The sequence below is a fragment of the Canis lupus genome, chromosome 6 (assembly GCF_048164855.1).
Source record: "Canis lupus baileyi chromosome 6, mCanLup2.hap1, whole genome shotgun sequence".
In the NCBI taxonomy this organism is placed as follows: Eukaryota; Metazoa; Chordata; class Mammalia; order Carnivora; family Canidae; genus Canis; species Canis lupus.
This window is the reverse complement of record NC_132843.1, coordinates 23,527,676-23,554,650: the sequence shown is the minus strand read 5'-3', so window position 1 is coordinate 23,554,650 and position 26,975 is coordinate 23,527,676. Positions and strand designations below refer to the sequence as shown.

Genomic DNA, 26,975 nt, shown 5'->3' with positions numbered 1-26,975 from the left:
AACTGGTATTAGAAAATTTACAATTATAATAAACCCAACCTAGCTCAGAAATTGCTAAAAAAAAGTAATATTTAGGAAACATTTCATCTTTTTCAAGGGCAAAATCTAAATTGTAGGGCAACTTAGCTTATATGACAAAGTTTAGATCCAGGAAATAGAGAATTTGAATATGTGATGATTGATAATATTCATTTATTCTTATTTTATATGAACACATTTTATATACATGCTGTTTTTTAGTCTTGGTTTTCAGAGTTCCAATACTTTTTTCCTATTAAAAGAAACATTGATTTGCTGAGAAACTATAATTTCCATTTATGTGTTTCTTCTTTTGTTCTTTAGATTATATAAGAAACACATTTCTTTGGCTATTTAAAAAGGACACATTTCTCTGTTTTCTGCTACTTACATTACCTTTTTTTGTTAAGCTTAATATTTTAATGTAATTTTATTCTCAATTGCATTTTAAACTCAGTATTATCTTACCACTGAAATACATATAACATGTACCAAAAATTTATTTGTGCATTTCGATTAAAGGAAAAATGTCAATATAATTATGAAACTCCTATGTTTTATCCCTTATTTTTCTCAAACATAACTCTATAGACCAGATAAGCCATGTGTAGGATAGTATATACTCAAGTGGAATCTCTTAAATTCAGTTTAAAAGCCATGAATTTATTATTTATGGTCTACTTTAAAACCTAGAAGTTTCTCTTGACACACCCCTTCCCCTCACTCCTTATATCCAATCCATAATCTAGTCCTGTTAATTTACTTCTTAAATGTTTCAAAAATTCATGTACCTCTTCTCCACCTTCTCCACAGTTCTGGCAACCATCACCTCTTGTCTTAGCTAATTATGTTAATGTCCTGTTCAGCTCCCTGAATCTATTTTGGGCTTTCTCTAGTCTCCTCTCCATAGTGGTCTTTGCTATCTCCAAATGTGATTTTGTCACTCTTAATAAATCTTTACTAGATTTACAAGATTTCTCATGGTGTTAGGATAAAGATCTAAGTAAATGAGTGGCTCTCAGAGCCCACTTATGCCCCCCCGCCCCAGGTTCAAAAGACCGTAAGTGACACAAAGGCAAGGGCCATATCTGTTTTTTCTCACTGTTGGTGAGAAAATCCATAAAAGTATGACTTTAAAACCTTCAGAAATTTTTAAGGATAGGTTTTTATCTTTACCTCCAGGGCTTGCTGTTATGTTAATTTACATATGTGACCATTTTGTTTTTAAAGGTGGCAGTTCTCATTCCTTTCCGTAATCGCCATGAACATCTTCCGATTTTTTTCTTGCATCTGATTCCAATGCTCCAGAAGCAGAGGTTGGAATTTGCCTTTTATGTCATTGAACAGGTAAGAATATTTTTTCTTTTTTTTTTAATATTTAAAATTTAAAAAACAATTTTTTTTTAAGAGAGAGCATGTGTGAGGGGGAGAGGGGCTGAGAGAGAAGCTCCAGTGGGCTCCATGCTCAGCACAGAACCCGAAGTGAGGTTCAATCTCACGATCCTGAAATCATGATCTGAGTTGAAATCAAGAGTTGATGCTTAACCAGCTGAACCACACAGGCACTCCCTAGGTGAGAATATTTTTCAAAATGGTACCTAAGTATACTGAAACTTAAACTCTTAGATATGGTAGGATTAAATATGTTTAGCTTAAGGCAAATCTGGTTTTATGTTTGGGTAAATTCTCATTTGGGATTGGGCATGTTATATACACCACATTTTGTTAATGCACTTTGTAAGTTAATGTGCTCTTGTCATTTTTAATCATCATCTCTTACCTACTAAAGTGAAATATTTTTTCAAATTATTCTTCATATTATCAGCTAACTTTTTCTCCATAAATGTTTTTCATATCTCAGCATTCCATATATACAATTTCTTTCAGTCTTACTTGAATTCTTGGAGGATATTTACCATACTTTCAGCTTTTTCCACTTCTATCATTACCTGGTTTTATACTTAAGGTATCATCTTTCGTCATCTTTCTCTCCCACCCACCTCCCAAACACCTAGGGCACTGGCTGGATTTCATCAGTGATTTCTAGGTAGCATTTCTAAAATGGTGCATTTTGTTTGTGTTTCAAATATATTGTCATGTGGATAAGTTTGGTTTTGTCATTGATAACCTCATTCTATCATGATACTCCCACTCTTTACTTACACTAAACATGACTAAAAATGTATTTCCTTACTTATCAGTAGACAGAAAGTGACCTAGCTTCTGTTATTAGGTGTTTCTGGGTTTGTTTTGTTTTGTTTGTGGAACACATTCAAATTTTGTTCCTAAGATTATTATATATAATATGTTATCCCACCTCTTTCGTGGCTCATTCTAGATCTGCTCTTTGCTTTTTGCCTCTCTTTTTCCCCCCCAGGAAATCCTTGGTATTTATTATAACCTATGCTTCTCTGTATGCAATCACCCTGCTAAGGTGATTTGTTCCTGTGCAATGATGCGTATAATGCACATGTGCTTGTTAATCTGACAACCTATACTATGAAAATTGATTCTCTTTAACCTGATAACAAATAAAAGTTTTTAGCTTGTATGGTAGCCATAGTTAAAAACCTCTAGGTCAGTTTTACCAACTGCTAGTTTCCTTTTCTGAAACGTCAGCCCCCTTAGCATGTTGCGAGGTGAGATGTCTGCATCTGGGTTTTTACAGTCCTCCCTCTACCAGCTGAGCTATGGAAGAGGGCACTGGGTTTATGTTTTTAAAGGCATAGTCTTCTAAGAGGCCAGCAGCACTGAATTATTTTGTGAACGTGATGAAGCAACTTTTCCAAAGCAACTAAGATCCATATTTTTATAAACCTCTTATGTCTAAATCTCAGCCTTGATCAATATTAATTCAGGCCTATGTATTTAGTAGTGGGTGGTTTTGAGGTAGTAACATTTTTACCACATATGAAATAGAAGAGTGATGTTTCTGCTGGACTGGTGCCCAGAAGTGCTAAGCATTTGAAGAACAGCTTAGAACTCTGAGTTAAATATAGAAGATTGTACACATATTTACCACTTCCCCTTTTCAAACTCCTAAAATGAGAGTGAAAGAAAAAAGTTTTTTAAAAAAAATTTTCAAACCAGGACAGAGAGATAGATGATTGTTGAGAGATTTCAACACATGTCTGGGAGTCAGGAAGCAGATAGGTCACTAACAGCTCCCTTTATAGAACACAAGATGTTCAAAACCACGTGCTTGTTGCAGGGGATCGTGATTGGCATTGAGTCAGTTTGCTGGACAGTCGCCTGCAGGTCTCGGTACCTGAAAGATGTCACAGATGGACTGAAGCACTGGGCTAAAGTAACAGGACTGTTCAAAAGTCTCACTACAAAACAGTCAGATTCCCAGTTCCTCATCTTTGCTAGTGTTGCTAGGTGATTACTCCATTGTGTCTTATAAAAAATAAAAGTTTATCCTCTGGAGAAACCACATCAGAGGAAGTCCAGACTGTGCTGGCCCAGCTCAGCTGTGGGCCTCAGAGCACAGGGGTTAAGTAAGTTCAGGTGCTGACCCTCGGGACCCTCAGGGCTTCTCTCTGTCTGGTTTTTTGAAGCCAGCAGTGAGGTATGAATCCCCCCAACCCCTTCAACTGAGGCAGGGCAATGAGTAGTGTCTGTATTAGAGAAACAGATTAGCCCCAGGAAAAAGATGCCTAATCTAATATTTAGAAATTTCCAAAGGAAGAGGCTAGCTGATCACTTTATCACCTCCACAAAACCCTTTCCTTCATTCAACAATAGGGATACAGCAGTGAACACGGCAAGGTGAGGCCCCTCATTCTGTGGAGGAGAGATGGGCAATAATAAGTAATTTGTGCTATGTCAGGGAATGCTGGGGACTAAAAGTCAGGGCAGAGAGAGATATACGCTTTTTTATATAGTGTGTTCAGGGAAGGCCTCTTGGAGGAGGTGAAGTTGGGGCAGCCCTGAGTCATGTGATGGGATGTGGATTCCAGACAGGTACATGGTGTGTTTGTGCAGAGGTTGGTGTCCCTGGAGCGGGTGGGGGGGGGGGGGCAATGTTAGGGAGGAAGTCAGAGAGGGTGTGAGAAGCAGATAATGGAGGGCCTGACAGGTTAGGGTGCAGACCTAGGTTCTTGCATGTGAGGCTGGAAGACACTAGAGGGTTTTGAATTGAGCAATGACATGACCTAACGGAGGCTTTGAAAAGATGACTGTGGTGAGTGTAGGCGCAGTGAGGCAAGGGTGGAGAGGAGGGCAGTTAGGGTGCTCTCACAGCTGTCTAGGCAGGAGGAGATGTGGGCTTGCACTGCTGTGGTGATGGAGGGGGAGGTGAGCTGTGGTGGGGTTCGGGCTACCTTGGGTTGAAAAGTAATGTTACTGCTGATGAATCGGATGTGCATTGTGAGCGATGGAGAATTGTCGGCAGTGCCCAAGTTTGTGTCTTGAATGAGAATGTTGCCATTTTCTGGGCTATGAACATGTAGGACACAGGGAGAGGAATGAGGCTTTCAGTTTTTTATTTTAGTTTGGTTTAGGGATTTGCTTGTGCACCTGTATGTGCGTGTGTGGTGTGTTTGAGTCAAGAGTGGGATGCCACAGTCCTTGCATACCTACATGGAGACTCTGCCTAGCTTTTCAGTGCCTCACACTCCAACATGAATGCCAAGGTTTCTCAGGTTTTGAAGAAAGCTTGCACAAGAGGAGACAAAACCAACCCAGCAAGAGGGAGTATAGGGAATAGAGACAGTGAAAGAAACAGAGAGAATCTTAAAAGAACAACAGCTCATAATCAGTACCCACAGAGAGTAAAGATAATGAATCTGCAAACGTAGGCCATCATAAAGGAAGAGTAGTCAGAATAAGGATGTTATTGTAAAAGAAAATGCCATAACAAAATAAAACTTTGAATAGAAAGGCTGGAAGATAAGAAAACAACTCCTAAAATAGATTCAAAACGTAAGAAATTAAGATCAGTCGCTACCAGTATGTCACGGGGGTAACCACTCCCAGCATGGCCTGCAAGGATTTTTGCCTCTGTGGAACCAGGCCCTTGTGTGGTCTCTTCCCGCAATGAATAAGGTCCGACTTGCATCGGTGACCAAACTGCAGAGTGACAGCCTGCAACTTCTGACGCCAGGTCGTGGAAGACATTGCTCCTTGTGCCTCGGTCTCTTGGATGGCTCCCTCTCCGGGAAGCCAGCTCCCAGGTCATGAGGACGCAAGCAGCCTGGTGGAGGGGAAGCCAGCTTGGCAGCAGTGTCTTGCTGGCTGTGAGTGAGCCACCTTGGAAGCCCAGACGTCACGGAGTAGAGATGAGGCATCTGTGCAGTGCCCTCAGAATTCCCTGTTCACAATTGGCAGTAGACTTGCTAATCAGAGTGCTGAAAAAATAGAGCAGAAAAAAACTGGGGAGGGAGTTGGGGGAAAATGACCAAAGAAATAATATAAGAAAAATAAATAAATAATATAAGAAAATTTCCCAGAAGGAAAGACATGTCTTTGGGTTAAAGGGACTCACATGTACACATGAATCAAAGATAGATCCACTGTGAAGTTGGATGAATGCAACTTAAAAAGAGAAGCTCTCAAGAAGTTTCTGTAGGAAGAATTAGCAGTGATTATTCATCAGGGTCATATGAACTTTCTCAGTAATGCTGATAGCTAGAGGATTGTGGTGCCATGCTGTTATAATTCTAGGGGAAAGTGATTTTAAACCTAGAAATTTTTACCCAGCCAAAATGTCAGTCAGGCATGTGGGTAGACTGATGGCGTTTTCAAGCATTCATTATGAAATATATATATAAATATAAATATATATATATACACACATATATATGTGTGTATGTTATTAAAAATATGTATGTTATATATATATATATATATATATATATATTTTTTTTTTTTTTCCCCCTCCATGAACCCTTACGTAGGAAGCTGCTGAAGGATGTACCTCAGCAAATTGAGAATGCCAAGTCCTAGATGATGCTAGGGAACAAAGGGATGATGCCGGGGATGGAAGGGGTGATGTGGGGAATGAAGGAGTAATCCTGGGGAATGAAGGGGTGAGCCAGGGAACAGAGGGGCAGTGCCAAGGAACAGAGGAGAGATACCAGGGAACAGAGATGTGATCCTGGGGAACAGAAGGGTGATGCCAGGGAACAGAGGGGTGATCCTGGGAAACGGAGGGGTGATACCAGGGAACAGAGGGGTGATCCTGGGGAACAGAGGGGTGATGCCACGGGAGCAGAAAGGTGACACCAGAAGCGAAGGGGTGACATTAGGGAATGGAGGAGTGACCCTGGGGGACGAAGAAGTCCTAGGATGAGAGGTACAAGGTCAGACCAGTCCAGACTGGAGCAAGAATCCAGGGCAGTGGCAGTTGGTGTTGGGCTTGAGGGGGTGGAAAACAAATTGATAGATGACTAGATGTGTTTGCATTACATCAGTCATTAATAAGTACAAGGCATATCTATTGGGGCTTTTGTACAGAGTAATAATAGTTACATAGAAAACAGAAGATAGTTATTAATCCCAGTTTGAAAAAGAAAACAGAGTCATGATTCGCTCGGCACTCAGGAAATATTTATGCAGTCCTAATAATATAAAAATTATTGGTTTAGCCAAAAGTTATGATCTAACTATATTGGGAAAATGGATGGAGGGGCCGTGAGTGTGGTGGTCTGAATCCTCAGTGGCCATCGTACAAAGTCAGTAGACAATGTCTGTCGTTAATGAGGCGAGGAAATATCGCAACTCTCATTACCTTGCAATATGGAGAGAAGTACTAGAATAAACCACCAGCGGCGGTGAAATGCTCTGCTTCTGGAAGATGGAGATGGGTTAGACATAGGACAACTTATTTTTATTATAAGCCATTAAGTTTTATGTCCACATTTAATAAAAAACAATTTTTTTAGACCTTCAAGGAAAGGAGATTGTTCACACTGATGTTGATGTGCCAGCAATGACACTATAATTTTTATCCTCTTCCTTTTTTATTCTTCTTTTCATTGGTGAAGAGAGAAGCTACAAAATATAAAGTGATTTCTGTTACCTCAGGTTAGTGCAGGGCTCGGGATGAGAGACTAGTCATTTCTCACTCTGAAGGCAGCCCTCTGGTGCTGCCTGTGTTGTGTAGCTCATTTGCTTTGGTCATCATCCCGTTTTGTTGCTAGTTTGGAAATGGCTTTGAGAAACATGGCAAAGGTGTGGGTAATTGCGCTTTAATTTCCTTCAGATACAGAATGAAGCGATTTAATTGCCATTGCACCTTAATATAATTTTCCTCATAAATAAAGGGAAGTGGCTATTCCATAGGAAGTTGGGTTCTGCATAACAAGTCCCCATTTCCTTGTCCCTTAAAGTGTTCTTGGTCTGTATCATAAGCAAAAATGATAAAAATGGGAAGTGTTTGTTGCCCAGGCATTTTAATATATTTTTTCTTAGTAATAAAGGAAAATGGCTGTAATAAAGGAAGTTGGGTTTTGTGTAATAAGTTCCACTTGTTTTTGTCTCTGAAAATGTGTGTTTATCGTAAGCATTAACAGTACAGTTCGCTCTCACTGGCCTTGTTCTGTAAGCAAGGGCCTACTCCTTGTCCAGTCATAGTTAATCTCATGCTTCTCTTAGTCTTGGCATATATGGAAAGCTTCACTAAAAACTACAACCTGTATTATTTTTAATGGCTTTATATTTTTCTCCTGGTCATAAATGATCTATACTCTGATGTATTTGAGGTAAGACAGAAATGCACTGTAAATGCACTCGATAACAGTGTTTTGTTTTATGTAACCAAAGTACAAAAGAATGTAGTAAGTAAATCTAAACAGTATATTTGAAGATCCTGAAGTGTATTTTTTATTTTATCTAGTTGATTTGGATGTATTTACTACTATTATTTGACTGTGATTCAGCAAGTTAGAAAATCTTAGAAAAAAGTCAGATGACAAAGCCTGACTACATTTCTGTTTTCCTCTGTGAAGACTGGCACACAACCTTTTAACCGTGCAATGCTCTTCAACGTGGGCTTCAAAGAGGCCATGAAAGACAGTGTCTGGGACTGCGTAATCTTCCATGATGTGGATCATCTACCCGAAAATGACCGAAACTATTACGGTTGTGGAGAAATGCCACGTCATTTTGCAGCAAAGCTGGATAAATACATGTATATGTGAGTAATACGCAGTCTTCCTGATATCAGACAATAGCTTTACAATATGGTATCATTGAAATGGTAGCTCTGTTAAGGTGCCAGGATCTAAAAGGGCTCAAAAGCCTAAGAGCATCTTTAGCCCTGCTTGGTCCTCACAGGGAGCCAGGATGTAGTCACTTGCTCACCATCTAGGTACTTCCTCACGCAGGGGTCTGCATGTGGGTCGATGGGAAAGAGAACCTGGGTTCTATGTCAAGCAAATATGGGTTTAACTTCTGGTTGCACACTTACCCGTGATAGGACCTGGTGAGTCCCTTATATATCTGCCTGCTGGTTTTCTTGTCCGTTGGAGTGATAGAGTCCACCCCTAGGGCTGCAGGAGGTCGCACATTCTGGGCCTGCCCTGTGTGCATGCACGTAGCCCTGGCGGCTCCCTTCTGCTTTCCCTTTTTCAGTGATTTGTTTCAGGGCAAGGAACTTGTTTCTAGGTTATAGGTTCTTGTCTTGCCTTTAATAGTAAGAGGCAGACTTTTTTTGCTCTCTGACTGCACATACCTTGAAATGTAAACAGTCAGCGGAGCTGTGACAGTAACTTAAATTGACATTGAAGCATGCAAGTCATTACAGCTTTCATCAGCTGATGGATGTGGAGAAAAGAGAGAGTAGCTTGGAGCAGGGGAGATGTTACCCACATCACAGTTTTGCCTGCTGCCCGACCCACAGAATAGAGGGAGGCAAAGAGTCTTAATGACATGACCAGGTGAATCAGCACTAGAACAGGAAAGGAATGCCCTTTTTTTTTTCTTCTGGTCATTATTATTAGAAAACCTTTTCTTATTATTACAGTGTCTGAACTCCCAAGTTAGGCGTTACTACAGGCTTGGGGAAGATCATCCAAGTTCAGAATCTGATTTTTAGCCCTGGTTCTTGGAAATTCGGTATTGATTAGGCCACTAGAGTCAAATTAGATTCAAAGTAAATGGTTTTCACCAAAAAAAAAAAAAAAAGTCATATGTGTCATATAAACTAAGAATTCTCAATTAACTTTTCTTACTTGAAAAGGTTAAGTATTAATGTAAATGATGCTCATATCTACCTAGATTAATCCCAGGGTTAGTAGAATATCTTTGAAGTTGGAGTCGAAATTAGAATGCAGCTTAGGGAGAATGTCGGCAGACCAAGGAATAGGGCTGGTAGTGGGAAGACTTCAGGCCATGGGTGAAGCCTGATAGAGCATCCCTGTCCCATAATGGCACCCACACTCTGACGGCTAAGGACCAGAAAGCTCCAGTCCCCAGATTTGTGACTCTCTCCTCTCAGTCAGTGTGAGATAAGTACTACTGGATTTTTTGTTGAGCTTCTGTTTTCTCTTTAGTTTATTTGTTATGCCTTCATTTTGCCTAATACTGAATATAGTGCAATTGGTTGTTTTCATTTAAGCAGAACAATAAATGGAATTAATATGCTTGCCAATGTATACATGTTAATGAAAGCACACACACACACACACACACACACACACACACACACATATCCATATTTACCTATCTACTGATCTTCGCTTTCTCCCAAACCACTAGCCTGGGGAAGAATACTCTAACTAGCATGGGAAACCCAACAGTGCCCTGAATGCTTATTCCCAACTGGGTTTATAACTAGAATCCTTACTTCCCACACGTAAGCCTCTCCCAGTCTCCTGGGACAGTGTGATTGTCTTTGGGATCAGTATTGCTGTTACTGTCTTTGGGTGCCTTTGGCCCACAGTGGGCCAAGATTGCTTTCTTCTATACCAGTGAGTTCCGTGCAGGAGCTGCTTCTCCTACCCTCTGTGACCATACAAGATCTCAGCTAGCACACAGCACTTCTTCCCCACGGGGAATGGGGTGAGAGTCCTCCAACAAAAAAAATTGAGATCTGCTGTCTCCCTTCCTCTGAAGCAGCTTTGCTCCCTTAAGGCCAGATCTCCCTTAGCATGAGCTATATAGATGCTGTGCGTGGTCGTGTGTTCCCTGCTGCCTCCCGCCCCCCTCAATTAACCTGACCTCGGTAAGGGCTCTGGCATGCAGCTTCCCAATAGCACATTTGGGGCCAGAGGGATTTATTCAGGACTGAGTGTAGGGATGCTATGTTGAAATCAGAAAACCAGTCTATATCTACCTGAACAACTTAGTCTGACAAATTCCTCGGAGTACGAGTTAGGGAAAGGTAAGGAGAATAAAATCCAGATTTAAAAATGTAGTAGTCATTTCTCAGAAAGAGAGACTGTATGATCTCACTTATATGTGGAAACTAAAAAGAAAAAAAAACAAACAAACTTAGAGATACAGAGCACAGATTGGTGGTTGCCAGAAGTGATGGTGGGGGGATGGTGGCTGAAGTGGGTTAAAAAGTACAAAGTTGAGGTTTCAGATAAATAAGTCCTGGGGATGTAATGTACAGCATAGTGACTAGAATTAACGATGCTCTACTGTATATTTGAAAATTGCTAAGAGAATGGATCTTAAAAGCTCTCATCACAAGAAAACAAAAACTTTTTAACTGTGTGTGGTGACAGATATTAACTAGATTTATTGTGGTAATCTTTTTGCAATATATAATGTGTGAAATCATTATATTGTACACCTAAAATGAATCCAATGTTCTGTGTCTATTATATCTCAATAAAAAAGTCATTTATCCAAATATTAGAACATTACAAAAATAAATATATTTGTAAATTTTCATGAGTATTATGATATCATGCCAAACAGGTATGATTATTACAGGAGCAGGCAGCTAGTCATTTCAAAATTAAATGCTAGGAAAAAAAAAATTAAATGCTAGCATTGTATTTATCAATTTCTATTTATCCTGGTTAATGTAATAAATAACACATAATTAAGTTCAATTAATTTAGAACACTTCATTAGCTTAACAGCATCTAACATTGCATTGATAACTATTGATATATTAATCAAGTTTAGTGTGGTGTGGAAATCGTATGCATTTTTGAACACTGGGTTGTGAGTCTTACAAAGGAACAATACTGAATATTAAATTTCAGTTATCACAAGTGTTTTACCTCACACATGTAGATGTTTCACTAGACTGTGAAAATGTTTTCTTTCTTGGTGTACTTTACATTTCCCACAATATGATTGAATCGGCACAATTGTTGATATGGAAAGTATGCAAAGGCGCTGTGAGACTGAAAACTCCATCTCAGATGGCAGACTGCTCGGATCTCATGTTTAGAAATCTGTGTTCTGCTTGCTTCTTAGTCTACCATATAAAGAATTTTTTGGTGGTGTAAGTGGCCTGACAGTGGAGCAATTCAGAAAGATCAATGGTTTTCCTAATGCCTTCTGGGGATGGGGAGGAGAAGATGATGACCTTTGGAACAGGTATGTTGAGGTACAAATTGCTTGGTCATTGAATTTGTGTCGGTTTCCTTTCTGTTAGTTAAATTGCACTTTGCTATTCTGAGGAAGGATTTTGGGGGCTGGAAAATGTTTGAGGTTCCTAAATCTTACTTTGTGCTTCTGCCTTTCTTCATTAAGAGTGCCTTCTGAAATTATGGACAGCTCTCCAATGATAGCATATTTTTTTTTGCATTTCAAGTTGAACTCACATAATTTTTATGTCACTTTATTTTTTTATTTTCATGTATTATAGAGTTCACTATGCAGGATATAATGTAACAAGACCAGAGGGAGACTTGGGAAAATATAAGTCTATTCCTCATCACCATCGAGGCGAAGTCCAGTTTTTAGGACGGTAAGTTTAATATCACCTTCAGATAACAAGGTTTCAAAATTATTTAATGTATGAAAGTTTTGTTAAAAAAAAAAAAAAAACATTGCAGCCCCCAGAAAATCGCCTGCAGGGAATTTTTTTTGTTGATTTTATTTTTCTTTATAGAAGTAAAATATTTTTGTGCTTGTTTTGAAAAGATATACGTATATATTTATGTTATGTTAAAGAGCCCAATTAACTATTTATATAAAAAGTATTTCCTTAACATAAAACATAGTATTTCATAAAACATTTATTTCTTAAGGATGTCTAAATTGTAAGTGTACAAAATGATTTTTTCAGGAGGCATTTTTAAGACTAGTAAAAATGCTAATTTAGTAATGGTTTAGAAAGATTTTTAAAAATAAAAAAATTTTAAAAAAATTTTTTAAAAATTAAAAAAATAAAATAATAAAATAAAAAATAAATAAAAAAGAAAGATTTTTAATTATGCGTGACAAAAATTGAAAAAGTTTTAAATGCTGTAATTATAAGAATGACCTTGAGCGAGCGTATTTGTTGTCAGTTTTTCTTTTTTGAATGTGTTAATGTTATTTTTCACTTTTTTCTCTAACCCTATAGGTATAAATTGCTAAGATACTCAAAAGAGCGTCAGTACATTGATGGGTTGAACAATTTAATATATACGCCAAAAATACTGGTTGATAGGTTGTATACAAATATATCTGTAAACCTCATGCCAGAGTTAGCTCCAATTGAAGACTATTAAAAGAAATAGCTCTCATGGCAAGATCGACCGCAATGCTGGATCATAAACTTGGAGCATACTCTTCCTGGAGGTCAGTGAATGGATGTGTCACAGTGCCCCGATCTGTGCGAAGAAGAGCCAGCAGTCCTCACTGTTTACAGTGTGGGATAAGATTCGATCACCCATCCTCTTCTCTGAGACACACCCCCATGGCAAGCACGCAGAGACCCGATGCCATTGCTGAAATCTGGACGTTGAGAGAGCTCCCTACAAAGAGAAAATTTTTATACTGAAATATATAATTTAATTCAAGAGAATGCTTTATTTCTGTTTAAACATGTTTTGTATATATGTGATGTAAATTAATGTGTTCAAATTGTTGGAAAAGAAGGTGTGTTGCAGTTTTGCATGTAATTGGTTATGCCTTTATTGGACTTTTATAGAATTTTTTATTTGCATGGAAAAAAACAATGCAAATCTATGTCACTAAAAAAGGTTAACCCTTGTGTGAAATGAAGGAACTGTCAATAATTGACACCCAACTACTAAGTAAACTGTTATACTAGTTTTGAGCTTTAGACCTTCAGCCTTTTGTGTGGAAGAAGTCACAGCTTTCTTAGGGTCTTAAAGGGTAAGAAGAAGGGACGTAAACTGCTTTTCTTCCTACCAGGATTACCTGTTTTTTTCCTTGCTTGCAATCTCATCAGATTTTGCTAAATCACAACCATATTGTTTATGCACATTGCATGAGTATTACCAAGAAAATCTTAAACGTTGGGATGTAACATGATATAAAGGACCTCTTTATGTTAACTGTCTTTCATGTATCTTTGGTGTGATTGTCGGGGATTTCATGCCTCAATGTTCTAGCAGCTGTGTGTGTTTGTACACTGTATTTTTTTTTAATTCCTAGTGAACAGCACTTTTATTATTTCTAGTTCAGAAGAGCCAAAAAAACAATATCATTTAAAAAAATCAAAACAATTTTTTTTAAAAGAATGAGCTATGGAAAACCCAATAGTACCTATAATATACAAATGAATTATACTATTAGAGAAGAAATTAAATGTTCTATTTTTATGAAGATAAAAGCTTAGTAGATAAAAACAAATTTTAAGTTTAATTCTCAGACTCATAGACTTTCAAGTTTTGAGGGGAACCTTTAATGTCAACCAGTTTTATTAGAACTATATTTTTTTCACTTTTAAGAAATTACATTTCTGGTATCCTTAAAATTGCCTCACTGAACTAATTTAATAGAATTATATTAAAATATATAATCAGTTATTTAAATGCACTGATGTAATAGGACACTTCTCTGAGAACAGGTCTCACTACCTGACATCCAGGATATTATTTTATCTTAAATTCAGATGAAGTTCTCATGGCAAAACCAAACAATATCCTTCCTTTGAAAATTGTCAACTATAATTAACCAAAGATTCTAGGAAATACCTTGATATTTTCACAAATTTAAAACAAAAAATTATGTATCTATAAAGTGAATCTTCAAAAACAATGAAGAACAATAGAAATCTATCTATGCGGGATGTTGGGATCATATTTGCCTCATGGATTATTCATCTAAAACAGAAATGTGGTTATTTATCTCAGGTTTAAGTTTAATTTTGAAGTATCAATTTTTATGGCAGTTTTGGTAATACAAATGACCACAAGCCAAATAATAAAATAATTGAAGTTCTTACACTTTGAGAAAACTGATCAATCTCCCTTATGATACCAAACAGAATTTTCCATATTTATTTCTCTAGAAGTAGTTCCCAAATATTTATCTTCCTTTTTTTTTGGTGGTATTCAAAATCACCAAAAAAAATCAAACCTTCTGAAAAGTAAGAGATTTGTTCAGAATTTGTATATCTGTTCATTTTGGTCTCACAGCCAATACAGTTTTTTTAATTTGGTGAAATGAAAGGAGGTTGGGAATGTTAACATTTGTGATCACTAACAAGATAGTGGGGGCATAGGAGCATAATTAACCCAATAATAGTTAAATATTTTTTTAATACATATTTTAACTGTGGGGAAAATTAGGGCTGTTTCTGAGTCTTATTTGTAAAACATATTTTTTGCTTTTTGATGTGGAGCTGCCCACATTTTGGAATCCTCATTGTTTTGATACACATTTAACAGGTTCAGAAGAACTCAGTTCTACTAGTATCTGCCTTATTTTCTTGGATTAAGTCTAATAGCAATTTTTGTTTTATGAGTGAGCCATGTTATTTTGCTCTCTTTAGTTTTGAATAATATATGTCATCCTGTGAAAATCATCTCATTAGTTTGTTTTTTCCCCTTTTTTGTTTTGTTTTGCTTTTTAAGTGCACACCTAAAATTGATTTTTGCCTATAAAGAAAGACTTTTATATGTTTTCTTAAGAGTGATAGAGAGCTTTCTTTGGTCAGTTATCTTCATTTTATGAAAATAAATCTATTCCATAAAAATTAACGAATACATTGCAAATGCAAATTTCTCTTTATTGTTACATTTGGTAGATTTCTTAGTGAACATGTATTGATTGCCTACTCTGTATCAAGTGTGATGCGAGGTATGTCAACAGAAAAAGTATTTTATTTCTGAACAAATAAAATCAAGTTGAAACCTAAAGTTATGAAGACATCCTCTGATAACTTATCAGTTGTCTTTCTTAGTTTCAAGGTCAAGGAATATATGTATGTGGACATGGAGCTATTATGAGGTCCCTAAGGCACTAACTGGGAAAGTTACATAGTGCCTTTCAGCTGGAGAGAGAAGTAATGATTAATGGGCCTGTTTGTAGAAAAGAGAGGGAAAAGTGTACACATGAGTATTTTTTTAAATCTACATTTAAATTTGTATTTTGTGAAGAGGTGTTCAATAAGAAAACTTATTTATAGTATTATGCAAATACATAATTATGTATTAAAAACTTGCTTAGACTCCTTTTCCAACCAAAATATTGATATCCATTTTAAAACAAAATGGAAAAATAACCAATACAAGATTGTCCTTCTTTTGGAGGCTTCCTACAAGTGAAAGCAGATTTGTGTCATTTTATTTGGCCTCTGCTTGTATCTGTTATATTTCTCTGTGTACTTTTCAGACAAATATTAGCGCTCTAGGTTTATTGCCTTGTATTTGCAAGTATGCCAATTGAGAGATCTCAAGTGGCCATAGTGTTGTTTATCAGAAAGAGGAAGTGTACTTAAGATTATTTTATTTATTAGATCTGAAAGGCTTCTACATAAATGCACTGAAATAAATGCTAGTAATTCTTGTACTCCCATTTTTTTTTCGCTTCTCATGGAAATGTTTGTACTTTTTTATCATTGTCTTTTATGAAATATAATGTTCTAAAGACTCCGTGTGCTACTGTAATTATTTTCGCTCAGGAACTTTTTTGGGGTTATCTGGGGTTTTGTTGTGTTTGTTTTCCTGATTTTGAGGTGAACTGTTGATGAATACCATGGTTGTACTAGGATGGCAACAGCGGCCTAAGGGGACCACTGTATCTGTCTTTGCAACAGTTTTAGTTCAATACATTTAGTGATCTCCTCATACCTTTAACTCCAAGAAGACACAATAACATTTAAATATTTTTCATCAATACAATTAGTAATCTAGTGTATCAAGGAGAATGTTTAAGGAGTTGTTTTTAATATTTCTTCTGCCTACACAACTTGAGTAAACTAAGCTGGTGTGTTGCAGTCAATCCCCTTCTTGTTTTCCAGGTATCAAGTAGTAGTGAAGATCTTTAAGGCAAATAATACCTAGCGACTAGATTTGTAACAGGGCCTGGAATGTGAGATCATGACTTCTGTCAAATTACTTATGTAATAAATTCCAAGTATTATTAGTATTATTAATTTTATGCATAGTATGAGCATAGTATGAGCTACTGGGATGTTGATACTGTATGTCACAAAGCCAATTATGAAATCATAACCATGTAGTCATTTAAACCATGCAGAGCCGTGAAATCGAGTTGGTATAGTCTGGCCCAGGTCTCTACCTATGATATTAATGTGTCCTCTGATGAAACATACCAACTCAGTTTAATGTTCTTATATATGGATTTTTTTTTTTGTCCTGTCTTAAACATGTGGATTTAAGGTTGTGGAGATACTCTAGACCCCAGTTTTCTTTAGAGAAGGCCGTGCTTCTCTCTAGAGAAGAGCATTCACTGTATTGCTCTTAATTTAAGTGACTTCAGAAAACATAGTGCTGTATCACTCAAAATCATACTACAATTAAAAGAAAAATATTATATAGGCTGTAAAAATAAAACTTGTTATCTCTCTCAACACATTCCTATAACATATTTTGGTGGATCAAAATTCCATTGCTAATTTCACCCTCCTAACTCCCATCACTTGAAATCTATGCTCTGGAGGACGTCCAAGGAGTATCAGACATTACCTACATTCACGGAACTGTCTTCTGTGGGTAAAACAGACACATGGAAACAACTGAAAAACCTGCATACCATCCTCTGAGGTGCACAATTGTGTCCTTTGCAAATGTTGGCTTCATATTTCACTAATGCAGTTTTAGGCCAATAGAGCATCATTGTAGGAGAAGTTTTTCCCAAGGCATCTAATATTTCTTAGCTATAAACCCTATGCTTCAGAAGGATAATTGAGATCATTGTCTACAATGGACCTTGTCTACATTGTTGTCGACAATACAGTTAACTTTTATATATTTATTTTTTAAAGATTTTTAGAAATTTATTCATGAAAGACATGGAGAAAGAGGCAGAGACAAAGGCAGAGGGAGCCAGCCTCCCTGTGGGGAGCCCGAGGCAGGACTCAATCCCAGGACCCCAGGATCATGACCCAAGCCAAAGGCAGACACTTAGCCACTGAGCCACCCTGGTGACCCTACAGTTAACCTTTAATAGGACTGTGTGGAAGGCGGTGTTTATAAGCAAAGACTCTGGAAATCAGACTGACCTGAGTTTTAATTCAGAGATTCCCTCTTTATTCACTGTGACATTTTAGCACAATTTTAAACCCCTGGGGTTTTCAGTTTCCTGATCTTTCAGTTAAGGATGATAGAAACTACTTGAGGATTGCTGAAGAGCTAATCCCAGAAAAATGAGCACAGCACCTGACACGCTGAGCAAAAACTTGGTTTATATTACATAAGTTTTCAGCTCAAGGGCAATAAGCTTTTCTTTCATGCAAGTTACCTTGGATCATATTCTTTAATGACACTGCATTTTTTGGTCCTATTAGGAAATGAAATTAGTGATGACCTTATATATGATGATGTCTGTAAATAATTAGTAAAACTGGCAAAGGCACAAAATTAAGTTTTAGCAGTAATAGTCATGAGGAGAAATGTAGCAATTGGGAAGGCTGCATTTGCTCAGAGGTTGTGTGATTTTAGGGAAGCACCTATTAGGATACTTTGCATATGGTAGGTATTCAGTCACTTGTAGCTTCTCTCGGTACCGTTCCTGAAAAAGTTAAATGCCATGGGGAACTGGACTAGTCTTTCTCTCCTACCTTGGTGTTTGGGCTTGGCATTTTCACCTATTTCCATCCCAGTTTCTTTGGAAGACCCTTCTTCCTCTGCTTTCTTTTTATTTTTAAAAGATTTTGTTTATTTATTCACGAGAGACAGACATAGCCAGAGGGAGAAGCAGGCTCCCCGCAGGGATCCCAATCCCAGGACCCCGGGATCACGACCTGAGGACAGACACACAACCATTGAGCCACCTAGGTGCCCCTCTTCCTCTGCTTTCCATTCTTTCTCCTTTCTCCCTCTCATTAGTAATTCGCTTTCTCAGACCACTGTCTAACATTGTGCAGTAGAATGTTCTAGGATGATGGAAATGTTCTGTGACTGTGCTATCCAGTATGATAGCCGCTAGCCACATGTGGCTGTTGAGCACTTGACATGCGGCTAGTGTGAGCAAGGAACTGGATTTTTTATTTTGTTAAATTTTCAATAAATGTAAATAGCCACATACAGCAAGTGATCTCTTATACTCGCGGTGCTTTAACCTCATGGTCTCCGAGGTACATGCAGGAGACTCTCAAGCCAAATGTCCAATTTAGAACTCTTAGCTCCTGACCCACATTATCAATTATGGGTCATCTCTACCTGCTTGTTCACAGAAGTTAAAACTCAGCATGTCCTGGGGCACCTGGGTGGCTCAGTGGGTTAAGCATCTGCCTTTGGCCCAGGTCATGATCCCAGGGTCCTGGGATCGAGCCCTCTGTCGGGCTCCCTCCTCAGCGGGGAGTCTGCTTCTCTCTCTCCCTCTCCCTTTGTCTGCCGGTCCGCTTACTTATGTGCTCTAAGTAAATAAAATCTTTAAAAAAAAAATAAAACCCATCTCAGCCCGTCCTAAGAGCAATTTATCATATCCACCTTCAAAAACCTAGTCTTCCTCTTGTTTTACCACCCACTCAGTAACTCAAGGCCAAATCTGTGAGTCACCTTCCCCTTTCTCCTCTGTACAATCGACATTAGCTCTATCTCTGAAGTCCCTCTCCACTCTACAGGGTCTTTTGTTTTCTGCAACAACTGCCTGGATCCTCCTAGTCGTCTTACTGCAAAGGTATGCCTTCTGTTTTGAATCTCTCTTCCATCTTGCCACACAAACACACACACTCAAAATGTCTTTTGAAATACTACCTTGCTTTATATCTCTCAGTGGCTCCCCATTGCCTACAGGAAAAAGGTCCGAATATTTCTGCTTCTCACACCAGGGCCTTAATGATCTGGCTTCTGCTTGCCTCTGCAGGACGGACTCCTCATCTCTCCTCCCTCTTGCACCACTTTTCATTCTCCAACTGCCTGGGAACTACTCCAACTGGTCTTTCCTACCCCCATCCACTAGCAGATCTCCTTCATATCTCTTAAGACTCAAGCTCCTGGGGCACCTGGGTGGCTCAGTTGGTTGGGTGTCCAACTCTTGATTTTGGCTCAGGGTTGTGAGTTCAAGCCCCACATTGGTTTTGGAGCTTACTTAAAAGAGAGAGAGAGAGAGAGAGAGAGACTCCTCCGGAAGCTGTCTCTGGCCAACCTAAGTAAAATTTGCCACTCCCTCCCTTGCACTCCTACCCTCCAGTACTACACTATTAAAGCATGTCTTATGCTGTTAAATTTGTTTAAGCATTTTCTTTTTCTCCCAAAGACTGGTAGCTCTTTGAGGGCAGTGGCCTGTGGCATTCATTTCTGTATACCCAGCATCCTGCACAGTGCTCAGGAATGAATGATTCTCTCAGGGAGACACTATTTGCCATCTGTTAGCCCTGAACAGTCCACAGCATTCTAAATTACTGTGCTATTTATACATATGCCATACCTACTTATGAAGCGGTGTTCAGCGGGATCAGTGCCTTAATCAGGACTATTCAGTGCCATCATCAAGATGTAATCCCACCTACCTACACGTCTACCTGAACAGGGAGCCAGGCCCATCTTTTCACTCAATATATTTTTAAAATTTAAAAGGATTTATTAAGCTTTAGAAAATTAATATAGGGTTGCCGGGGTAGCTCAGTTGGTTAAGTGTCTGACTCTTGATTTTGGTTCGGGTCATGATCTCAGGGTCATAAGATCGAGTCCCAAGTGATCGGGCGCCACACTCAGCAGGGAGTCTGCTTGCTATTCCTTCTTCCTCTCCCTCTTCTTCTGCCCCTCCCCACCACTCTTTCTCCAATAGGAAACAAATCTTTATTTTTTTACATTTAATTTTATTTAAATTCAATTAATTAACATATAGGGTATTATTAGTTTCAGAAGTAGAGAAAAATCTATTTAAAAATTACAGGTTAGTGTATAAAAGAAATAGAATAGTGAAGAATTCATTGCCAAAATAATTTATTAAATTCAAAAACAAAAAACCTGGAAAGTGAAAGTCACCCTTCTCATAAAATAAGTGTCACAAGACACTACTGTGTTGATGGAAGAATGAGATGCTGGAAACACGTTTGACTTAACACCAGAGAGAAGGTGTTAATTTACCACTGGAACATAATTTCTATCTGAAGCAATTTTTAAAATGTATTTAGTTGATTTCCGAGCAGTCATCCCTTACACAGTCATCCCTCCCCTTCTCCCTTTCTTCATCTATTTTTCCTTCTTTCATCTCTTCCACCACCACTGTTGTTAGAATTAAAAAGAAATCCTGATGGTGATTCGTTTCCCTGGAGTCTTCATGTTCAGGCCGAACAGGGTCACTATGGAAACCGGATTTCCCCAACATTATTCTCTTATTCCTTGACCTTGTATAAATGTCATTTGCATGGCATAATTATGTAGTCTTTTAACCTGTCTGGCAACTTCTGGCAGCCTTGTTTCTGGTCTCTCCAACCACAATATGCCCGGGCATTTATTAAGCACCTGCTATGTCAGGCGCTGTGCTGTGCTGGGAATGTGAGAGTGAACAAGGCAGTTCCTTCCCCCCCAGGTAGGCTAGAGTCAAGCAAGGAAATGCTTGCCAAAGGCTTCTCATGGAGGCCACCCTTTTGCCTCTAAATATTTTATAACCTACTTGGAAACCCAAATAGAGGAATGGACAAAGGAATGGACAAATGGACAAACAAAATAGAGGAATGGACAAGACAAATGTCTTGTTTCTCAGACAAGTCTGGTAGAAGCGGGGAGTTCCCAAAGAGTTGCATCCACAGGCTCTGAGGGAGAGCATCCCCTCCACTGTGGAGAGGGTCAAAGTGGAGGGTGTGGGGGACAGGGTTGTGGCTTGCGGGTGGAGAGGGCCCTGGCTTTTCTGGAGTGCCTTCTGGAGAATAGACTGGTATGGTGGAAAGCTCTCTGCCTGATGGCTTGCACTCTTCTAGGCTCTCAGGCTACAGAGAACAACAGGCTTTGGTGCGGGGGGCAGGGGGGTCTGCTCTCAGTATTTCTGGGCTGCAGGTACCTCTAGCACTCAGGCTGCCATACTGAGGAAGCAGGAAAGAAATTCCCAGAACTCACACCTGGGTTGTGTCTCATCAAGTCCCCAGGTCCCCTGGGAGCTGGCTTCTTTTATGGTACCTTTCAGTCCACTGGTGGGGTTTCATCGTCGTTTGGTGATTAATTGGGAGAAGTGAATGGAGTGCATTTACCCGCGTTTCTCTGGGCTCAGAGAAATGTCACCTACAACGGAAGGTCAGGAACTGTTTTCTGTATCTTGACCTTGTCGGTATGGTAGCTGTGACATGGCATTATAACTGCGTGCAGGACTGGGAAAGGGAACAGCATCTCTCTGTATCTTTTCTTACAACTGCACGTGAGTCTCCAAGGGCCTTAGAGTTAAAAATTTTATCACCAAAGAAGTAAAGTGCCCTCCATGAAAGATGATCGCCTCTACTCACAGTGAGAGAGATGCAGATGCAAATTACCTGGACGTACCAATTCTGACCTATCAGATTGGCAAAAATCCAGAAGTCTCACCGACGTGATTGGTGAGGCTGTGGCGAGCCAAGTGCTCTCATACATAGGATGGAAAATGTCACAACCCCTGTGGAGGAGGATTCAGAAATATCCAAAAAAATTACTAACGCATTTATCCTTTGCCCCAGAAATCTTTTTCAAGGCATTTATTCTAAAGACACATTTCTACAGATATGAAACAACATGTATACAAGTTTATTCGTGGAGGTGTTATTTAGAAGAGCAAAAGATTGAAACTAAGCAGAGGGAACAGGTTGACTAATCACCCACACACTGAAGCACTTGCAGCCATACGAAAGTGGGAGCATAGATTCTATGTTCTGATTGTACTGGTTTCCAGGCTAATAGTGGCCTGTGGGAAAAAAGATAAGGTTCACAACTATATAAAAGGCTACCTTTTGTGAATGAAAGAAGGGAAACTAAAAGTGTATGTGTGTGTTTGCTTCTTTTTTACAAGAGTCAATGGCAGGATAATAGAAATGGTGGTCTATGTGGGGGCGGGGGTAGGGTGAAGCCCACAGGGCTGGCAGTGAGACTGGCTCTTAATTTTTTTTAAAGATTTTGTTTACTTATTCATGAGAGACACAGAGAGAGGCTGAGACACAGGCAGAGGGAAAAGCAGGCTCCCCACAGGGAACCCTATTTGGGACTCAATCCCAGGACCCCAGGATCATGACCGGAGCAGAAGGCAGATGCTCAACCACTGAGCCACCCTGGTGTCCGAGACTGATTCTTTAAGTGTGATTTTACATAGTCAGGAAATCTATTGACACTGGAATTGTGTCAATGTTTTTACAAAGTCAAAAAATTGAATTTAAAGCAAACCCTAAAATCGATTTTCAACAAGACAAATTTAAAAATGTATTTGGGCAAAGCAGAACAAATGTTGTCTAGTGATTTTGTTCTTCATTAACTAATGATTAACCTTAGCAAGTAGAAAGAAAACAATTCTTGTTTGATCACTGCCGCATTATATAAGTGTCACTAATACCATGTTTCAATGTTATACAGGCTCTTCCCATTCTTCCCATCTTTACTGTGCATTTTTCTTTTTTGTAGACAGTGTACTTTGTATTCTTAATGTGACAAATGTAATAACTTCTCTTTTGTAGCCCTTTCAGGGGGCTTAGCAGCTCTGCCGGTGGTCCTTGGCCAGAGAACCTGCCTTACCCACCTCCTCGAAGGAGGAGTTCCACGGAGCGCCCTCTAGCTTTCCTGGCCACTGCTCCCTGGACGAAGGGTAGAGCCTTGCTCAGAGAAAGCACAACAATACGCAAACCAGACCAACTAGATTCTCAGAAATCTGAAGAGACACGGGGACTGAGGCAATTAAATTGGGGTGGAGATCGAGGCCAAATTTCCTTCCATGTGGTTAAATGAGCAGAGAAGTGGGTCTGCAGAGAGAAGGAACAAAACTTACTTATATTGGGAATCAAGCAACCCAGAAATAGAGAGATGAAAAAGTAGTTGCTTTAGCTGCAGGTGGCTTTCCAGACCCAGTCCCCGGTGAGGCCCAGCTGTGTCCATTCCATTTGTGTTCTGTGAGATACATGGGAATCCTTAAATAAATCCTCTGTCATTCAAGGTAGCTAAACCGAGTTTGTGTTTCTTAAATGAACCCCTTGTAGAGACACTTCATTTCTCTTTTAGAAAGGTTTTTGACCTCATTAAAATCAATCCTGATTACCTCAATCAAAGGTAAGTGACAAGCTATTCATAATCAAGGGCATTCAAACCTACATAAAAATAGCCCCTCTCAGAGTGAGATGTCTTTGAAGACAAGAACCATTTCTTTTTTCATCTTTACCTGGCACTCCTAACAGGAGTTCAATAAATATTTGCTAAGTGACCTTTTTTAGTTATAGCCCTTGGAGTATGGATTCAGTTTATTTCAAATGACTTTTTTTTAAAAGATTTTATTTATTTATTCATGAGAGAAGGAGAGAGGCAAAGACACAGGCAGAGGGAGGAGCAGGCTCCCTGTGGGGAGCCTGATGTGAGACTCGATCCCAGGACCCCGGGATCATGACCCTGAGACAAAGGCAGACACTCAACCACTGAGCCACCCAGGTGCCCCTCAAACAACTTTTTCCTAAGACAACAGAATATAGAATCTCTAGGGGTACAGCTTCAGTTTGAGCCAGATTTCAGGAGCTATGGATAATCTGGATCAATCCCCCAGTTATCTGACCCTCATCAGTCCTTGTCGCTTTGATCTAGAGGCAGAGGGAAAGGGAGGCAGAGAATATCACGGAGAATCCGCTGAGCATGGAGCCTGACACAGGGCTCGATCCCACGACCCCAAGATCATGACCTGAGCCAAAACCAAGATTTGGACACAACAGACTGAGCCACCCAGGTGCCCCATTATGACAGCCTATTTAATAAGACCAGTATCTTGACAAGTTGTTGACTCTTTCATAGGATAACGTACTTGGTTTATACACAGTTCATGTCAGTAACTATTTCACATACTACATATTTACGACGGGCCAGATACTGTTTCACGTCATACCTCATTACTGCTCCTCACAACCACCCTCAAGGAGTAAAAGTAGGGACCCATCAAGAAGCCACAGGAAAGAGATTCAGTGGCCAAAGAGAAAAAGTTAAGCGCTGCCTCTTCTAGATAAATCAGAAAGGAGAAGTGGTTAAAGGGAATTTGAGGATCTAAGGAAGTGAAATAGGAAGCAGTGGATGAGAAATTTTATAAACCCCAGAAATTTGCAGAACTTATGAAAACCTTTCCAGAAATTAATTCCTGACTCTAGACTACAAACTTAAGGTCCAGCAATTTATTAAAATTAAGAAAGAAAACCCCCCAGCAATGTGTCTCTGTGTCGGCAGTCTGAGGCAAAGTTTTGTTGCTTCTAAGTTACAAGGGCTATGGTGTTGCTTTTAGAGTGTGTGTTCTTGTAAGGAAATATCCAAAGGCTTAGGAGTCTACATTGGGGGAAAATAATTGAGTCATTTTTAAATGACACTTTTTAGTAGCTACTTACCTAAAAACTTCTTTCCTAAGTCATTTCCTGGGAGTAAATGTAATTTCTCACTAGGGCTCGTAGCTAAAGGATTGTAATTACCTGTCCCATTGGGAGAACAAACTGAATAGGAATCATGAACCCGCAGAACTTGAGATCAGGAAGCGACTTTAACATCATCTAGTTTGTTTCTTTTCCTTCCTATTTATTGTATTAGATACCAATGGAAACAAAAAGAAACGTAAGTGGAATTTACCTGTCCTCCACCCGACAATTGTTGGGCTCCTGTCACTCAGTCCATCCCGGCCAGGAGCCTGGGTTTAAGGCACTGGTCGGATCAGGTGGCTGCCTGTCTTTACCTTGACACTAGCTTCCCCTTACCCCTTGGGCTCCTAACTTCCTAACAGAGGCCCTTCCATCCTCTGCTCCTCCATGCGAAATAGCCCGCCTCTAAGTAAACCAAGCCGCTGTGCCTTTCTCTGATGAGTAATGTTCTCTCAAACCTCTGCCCCCTGCACATCAGCCTCCTCCTCAGGAACCATCAAGAAGCCACAGAAGCCTCCTGCTCATTTTCCTGCTGCTTCCTATTTAGCTTCTAGGAACCAGCTCAGTTGTTCCCCACTCTGAGTGGCCTCTGGGCCCCCAGGAATCAGGGCAAGTTGCTCCATTATGCTGTTATAGCATTTAAATCTTTTTATGTCAGTGCTGACTTTCTTTCCTTCCCTCTCTCTTCTTTCTCTCCCCCCCTTCCTTGGCTTCCTCCCTTCTTTCCCTTCCTCCTTCTCTTTTTCTCCCTGTTCTTTCATGCCCCTCTCTGTTGCTAATAACATGAGTTCCCTGAAAACAGGCTTTTTGTCTTAATTCATCCTCTTTCATCCTCTGGCTCCAACACCTGGTACAGGTGCACAACACACATGTGTGGAATTCCCAATCCAGGTGTGCTGTCATAGATTGAATAAAGCAACCCCCACCCCTGCCGCCCATGCTCCGAGATATCCACCTGCTAATTTCTAGAATCTGTGCAAGGAATGTTGCAGATGTGATTAAATGAAGGATTTTGAGATGAAGAAATGATCCTGGATCATTTGGGTGACCCAACATAATCACAAGGATCCTTATAAGAAGGGGCCATGAGCCAAGGATGCAAGTGGCCTCTAGAAGCTTAAAAAGGCAAGGAGAACCACTCCTTGAGCCAAGCATCCAAAAGGAGCACAGCTCTGCCGACACTTTGATTTTAGATTTCTGGCTTCTGGAAGTGTAAGAGAATAAATTCGGGTTGTTTCAAGCCACTGAACGTGTGGTAATTTGTTACAGTGACAATACGCTAATGCATGTGCCTAAATGAATTAAAAAGTCAGACCTTTCAGACTACTAGACATATTTTTAAAGGGAATAGACAATGCACATTAAAAATACAGGAATGCCGGAGTGGCTCAGTCAGTTAAGTGTCTGACTCTTGATACTGATTTAGACAGATAAATCCCTTGCTCCCACTCCCTTCTCCTGGAGCATTTCCACTGCTCTTCAAAGGAAGCAGAATGGATGGAATGTTCATGAGAGAGCTTTCATGGATTTTCTTGTGTATTTGCCTCGGTACAGAGGAACCCCAGGCAGGAAGGGCCCTGACTCCTGCTGAGATGCCAAATTCTCATGCAGGACCCTGACTCTTGATTTTGGCTCAGGTCATGATCTCAGGGTAATGAGGTGGAGCTCCGGTCAGGCTCATTCCCTGGGCAGGGCCCTGACCCCCCACAATGTGGGGCTCCCACCCCCTGATACCTGTCTGTGAGGTGGTCTGGGATGGCAGTGGGTCTCTGCCTTTCAAGACGCTGAAGCAAAATCCACTCAGTAATAGCCTTTAGTTGTCATTGGAATGAAAGGACCTTTTTGTTCTTTTGCCCCTAGCCCTAGGAGCACTTTAAATAGACTATTTTCTATTTTTAAACATTCTCAGTGACTAAGT

The 26,975-nt window shown here is 39.6% G+C and overlaps 1 protein-coding gene across 4 annotated transcripts in view; it reads left to right on the top strand.

Annotated features, from left to right (window-relative positions):
• Window positions 1-15,977, top strand: part of B4GALT6 (beta-1,4-galactosyltransferase 6) — a 68,127-nt gene extending 52,150 nt beyond the window's left edge. For all 4 annotated transcript variants that reach the window (XM_072829136.1, XM_072829133.1, XM_072829135.1 and 1 more), the window contains 5 exons: window positions 1,249-1,365; window positions 7,971-8,158; window positions 11,401-11,523; window positions 11,795-11,896; window positions 12,497-15,977. In XM_072829136.1, the coding sequence (XP_072685237.1) occupies window positions 1,249-1,365; window positions 7,971-8,158; window positions 11,401-11,523; window positions 11,795-11,896; window positions 12,497-12,644 (678 nt within the window). In that variant the 3' untranslated portion in view covers window positions 12,645-15,977. The remainder of the gene's footprint in view (window positions 1-1,248; window positions 1,366-7,970; window positions 8,159-11,400; window positions 11,524-11,794; window positions 11,897-12,496) is intronic.
• The last annotated feature ends 10,998 nt before the right edge of the window (window positions 15,978-26,975 follow it).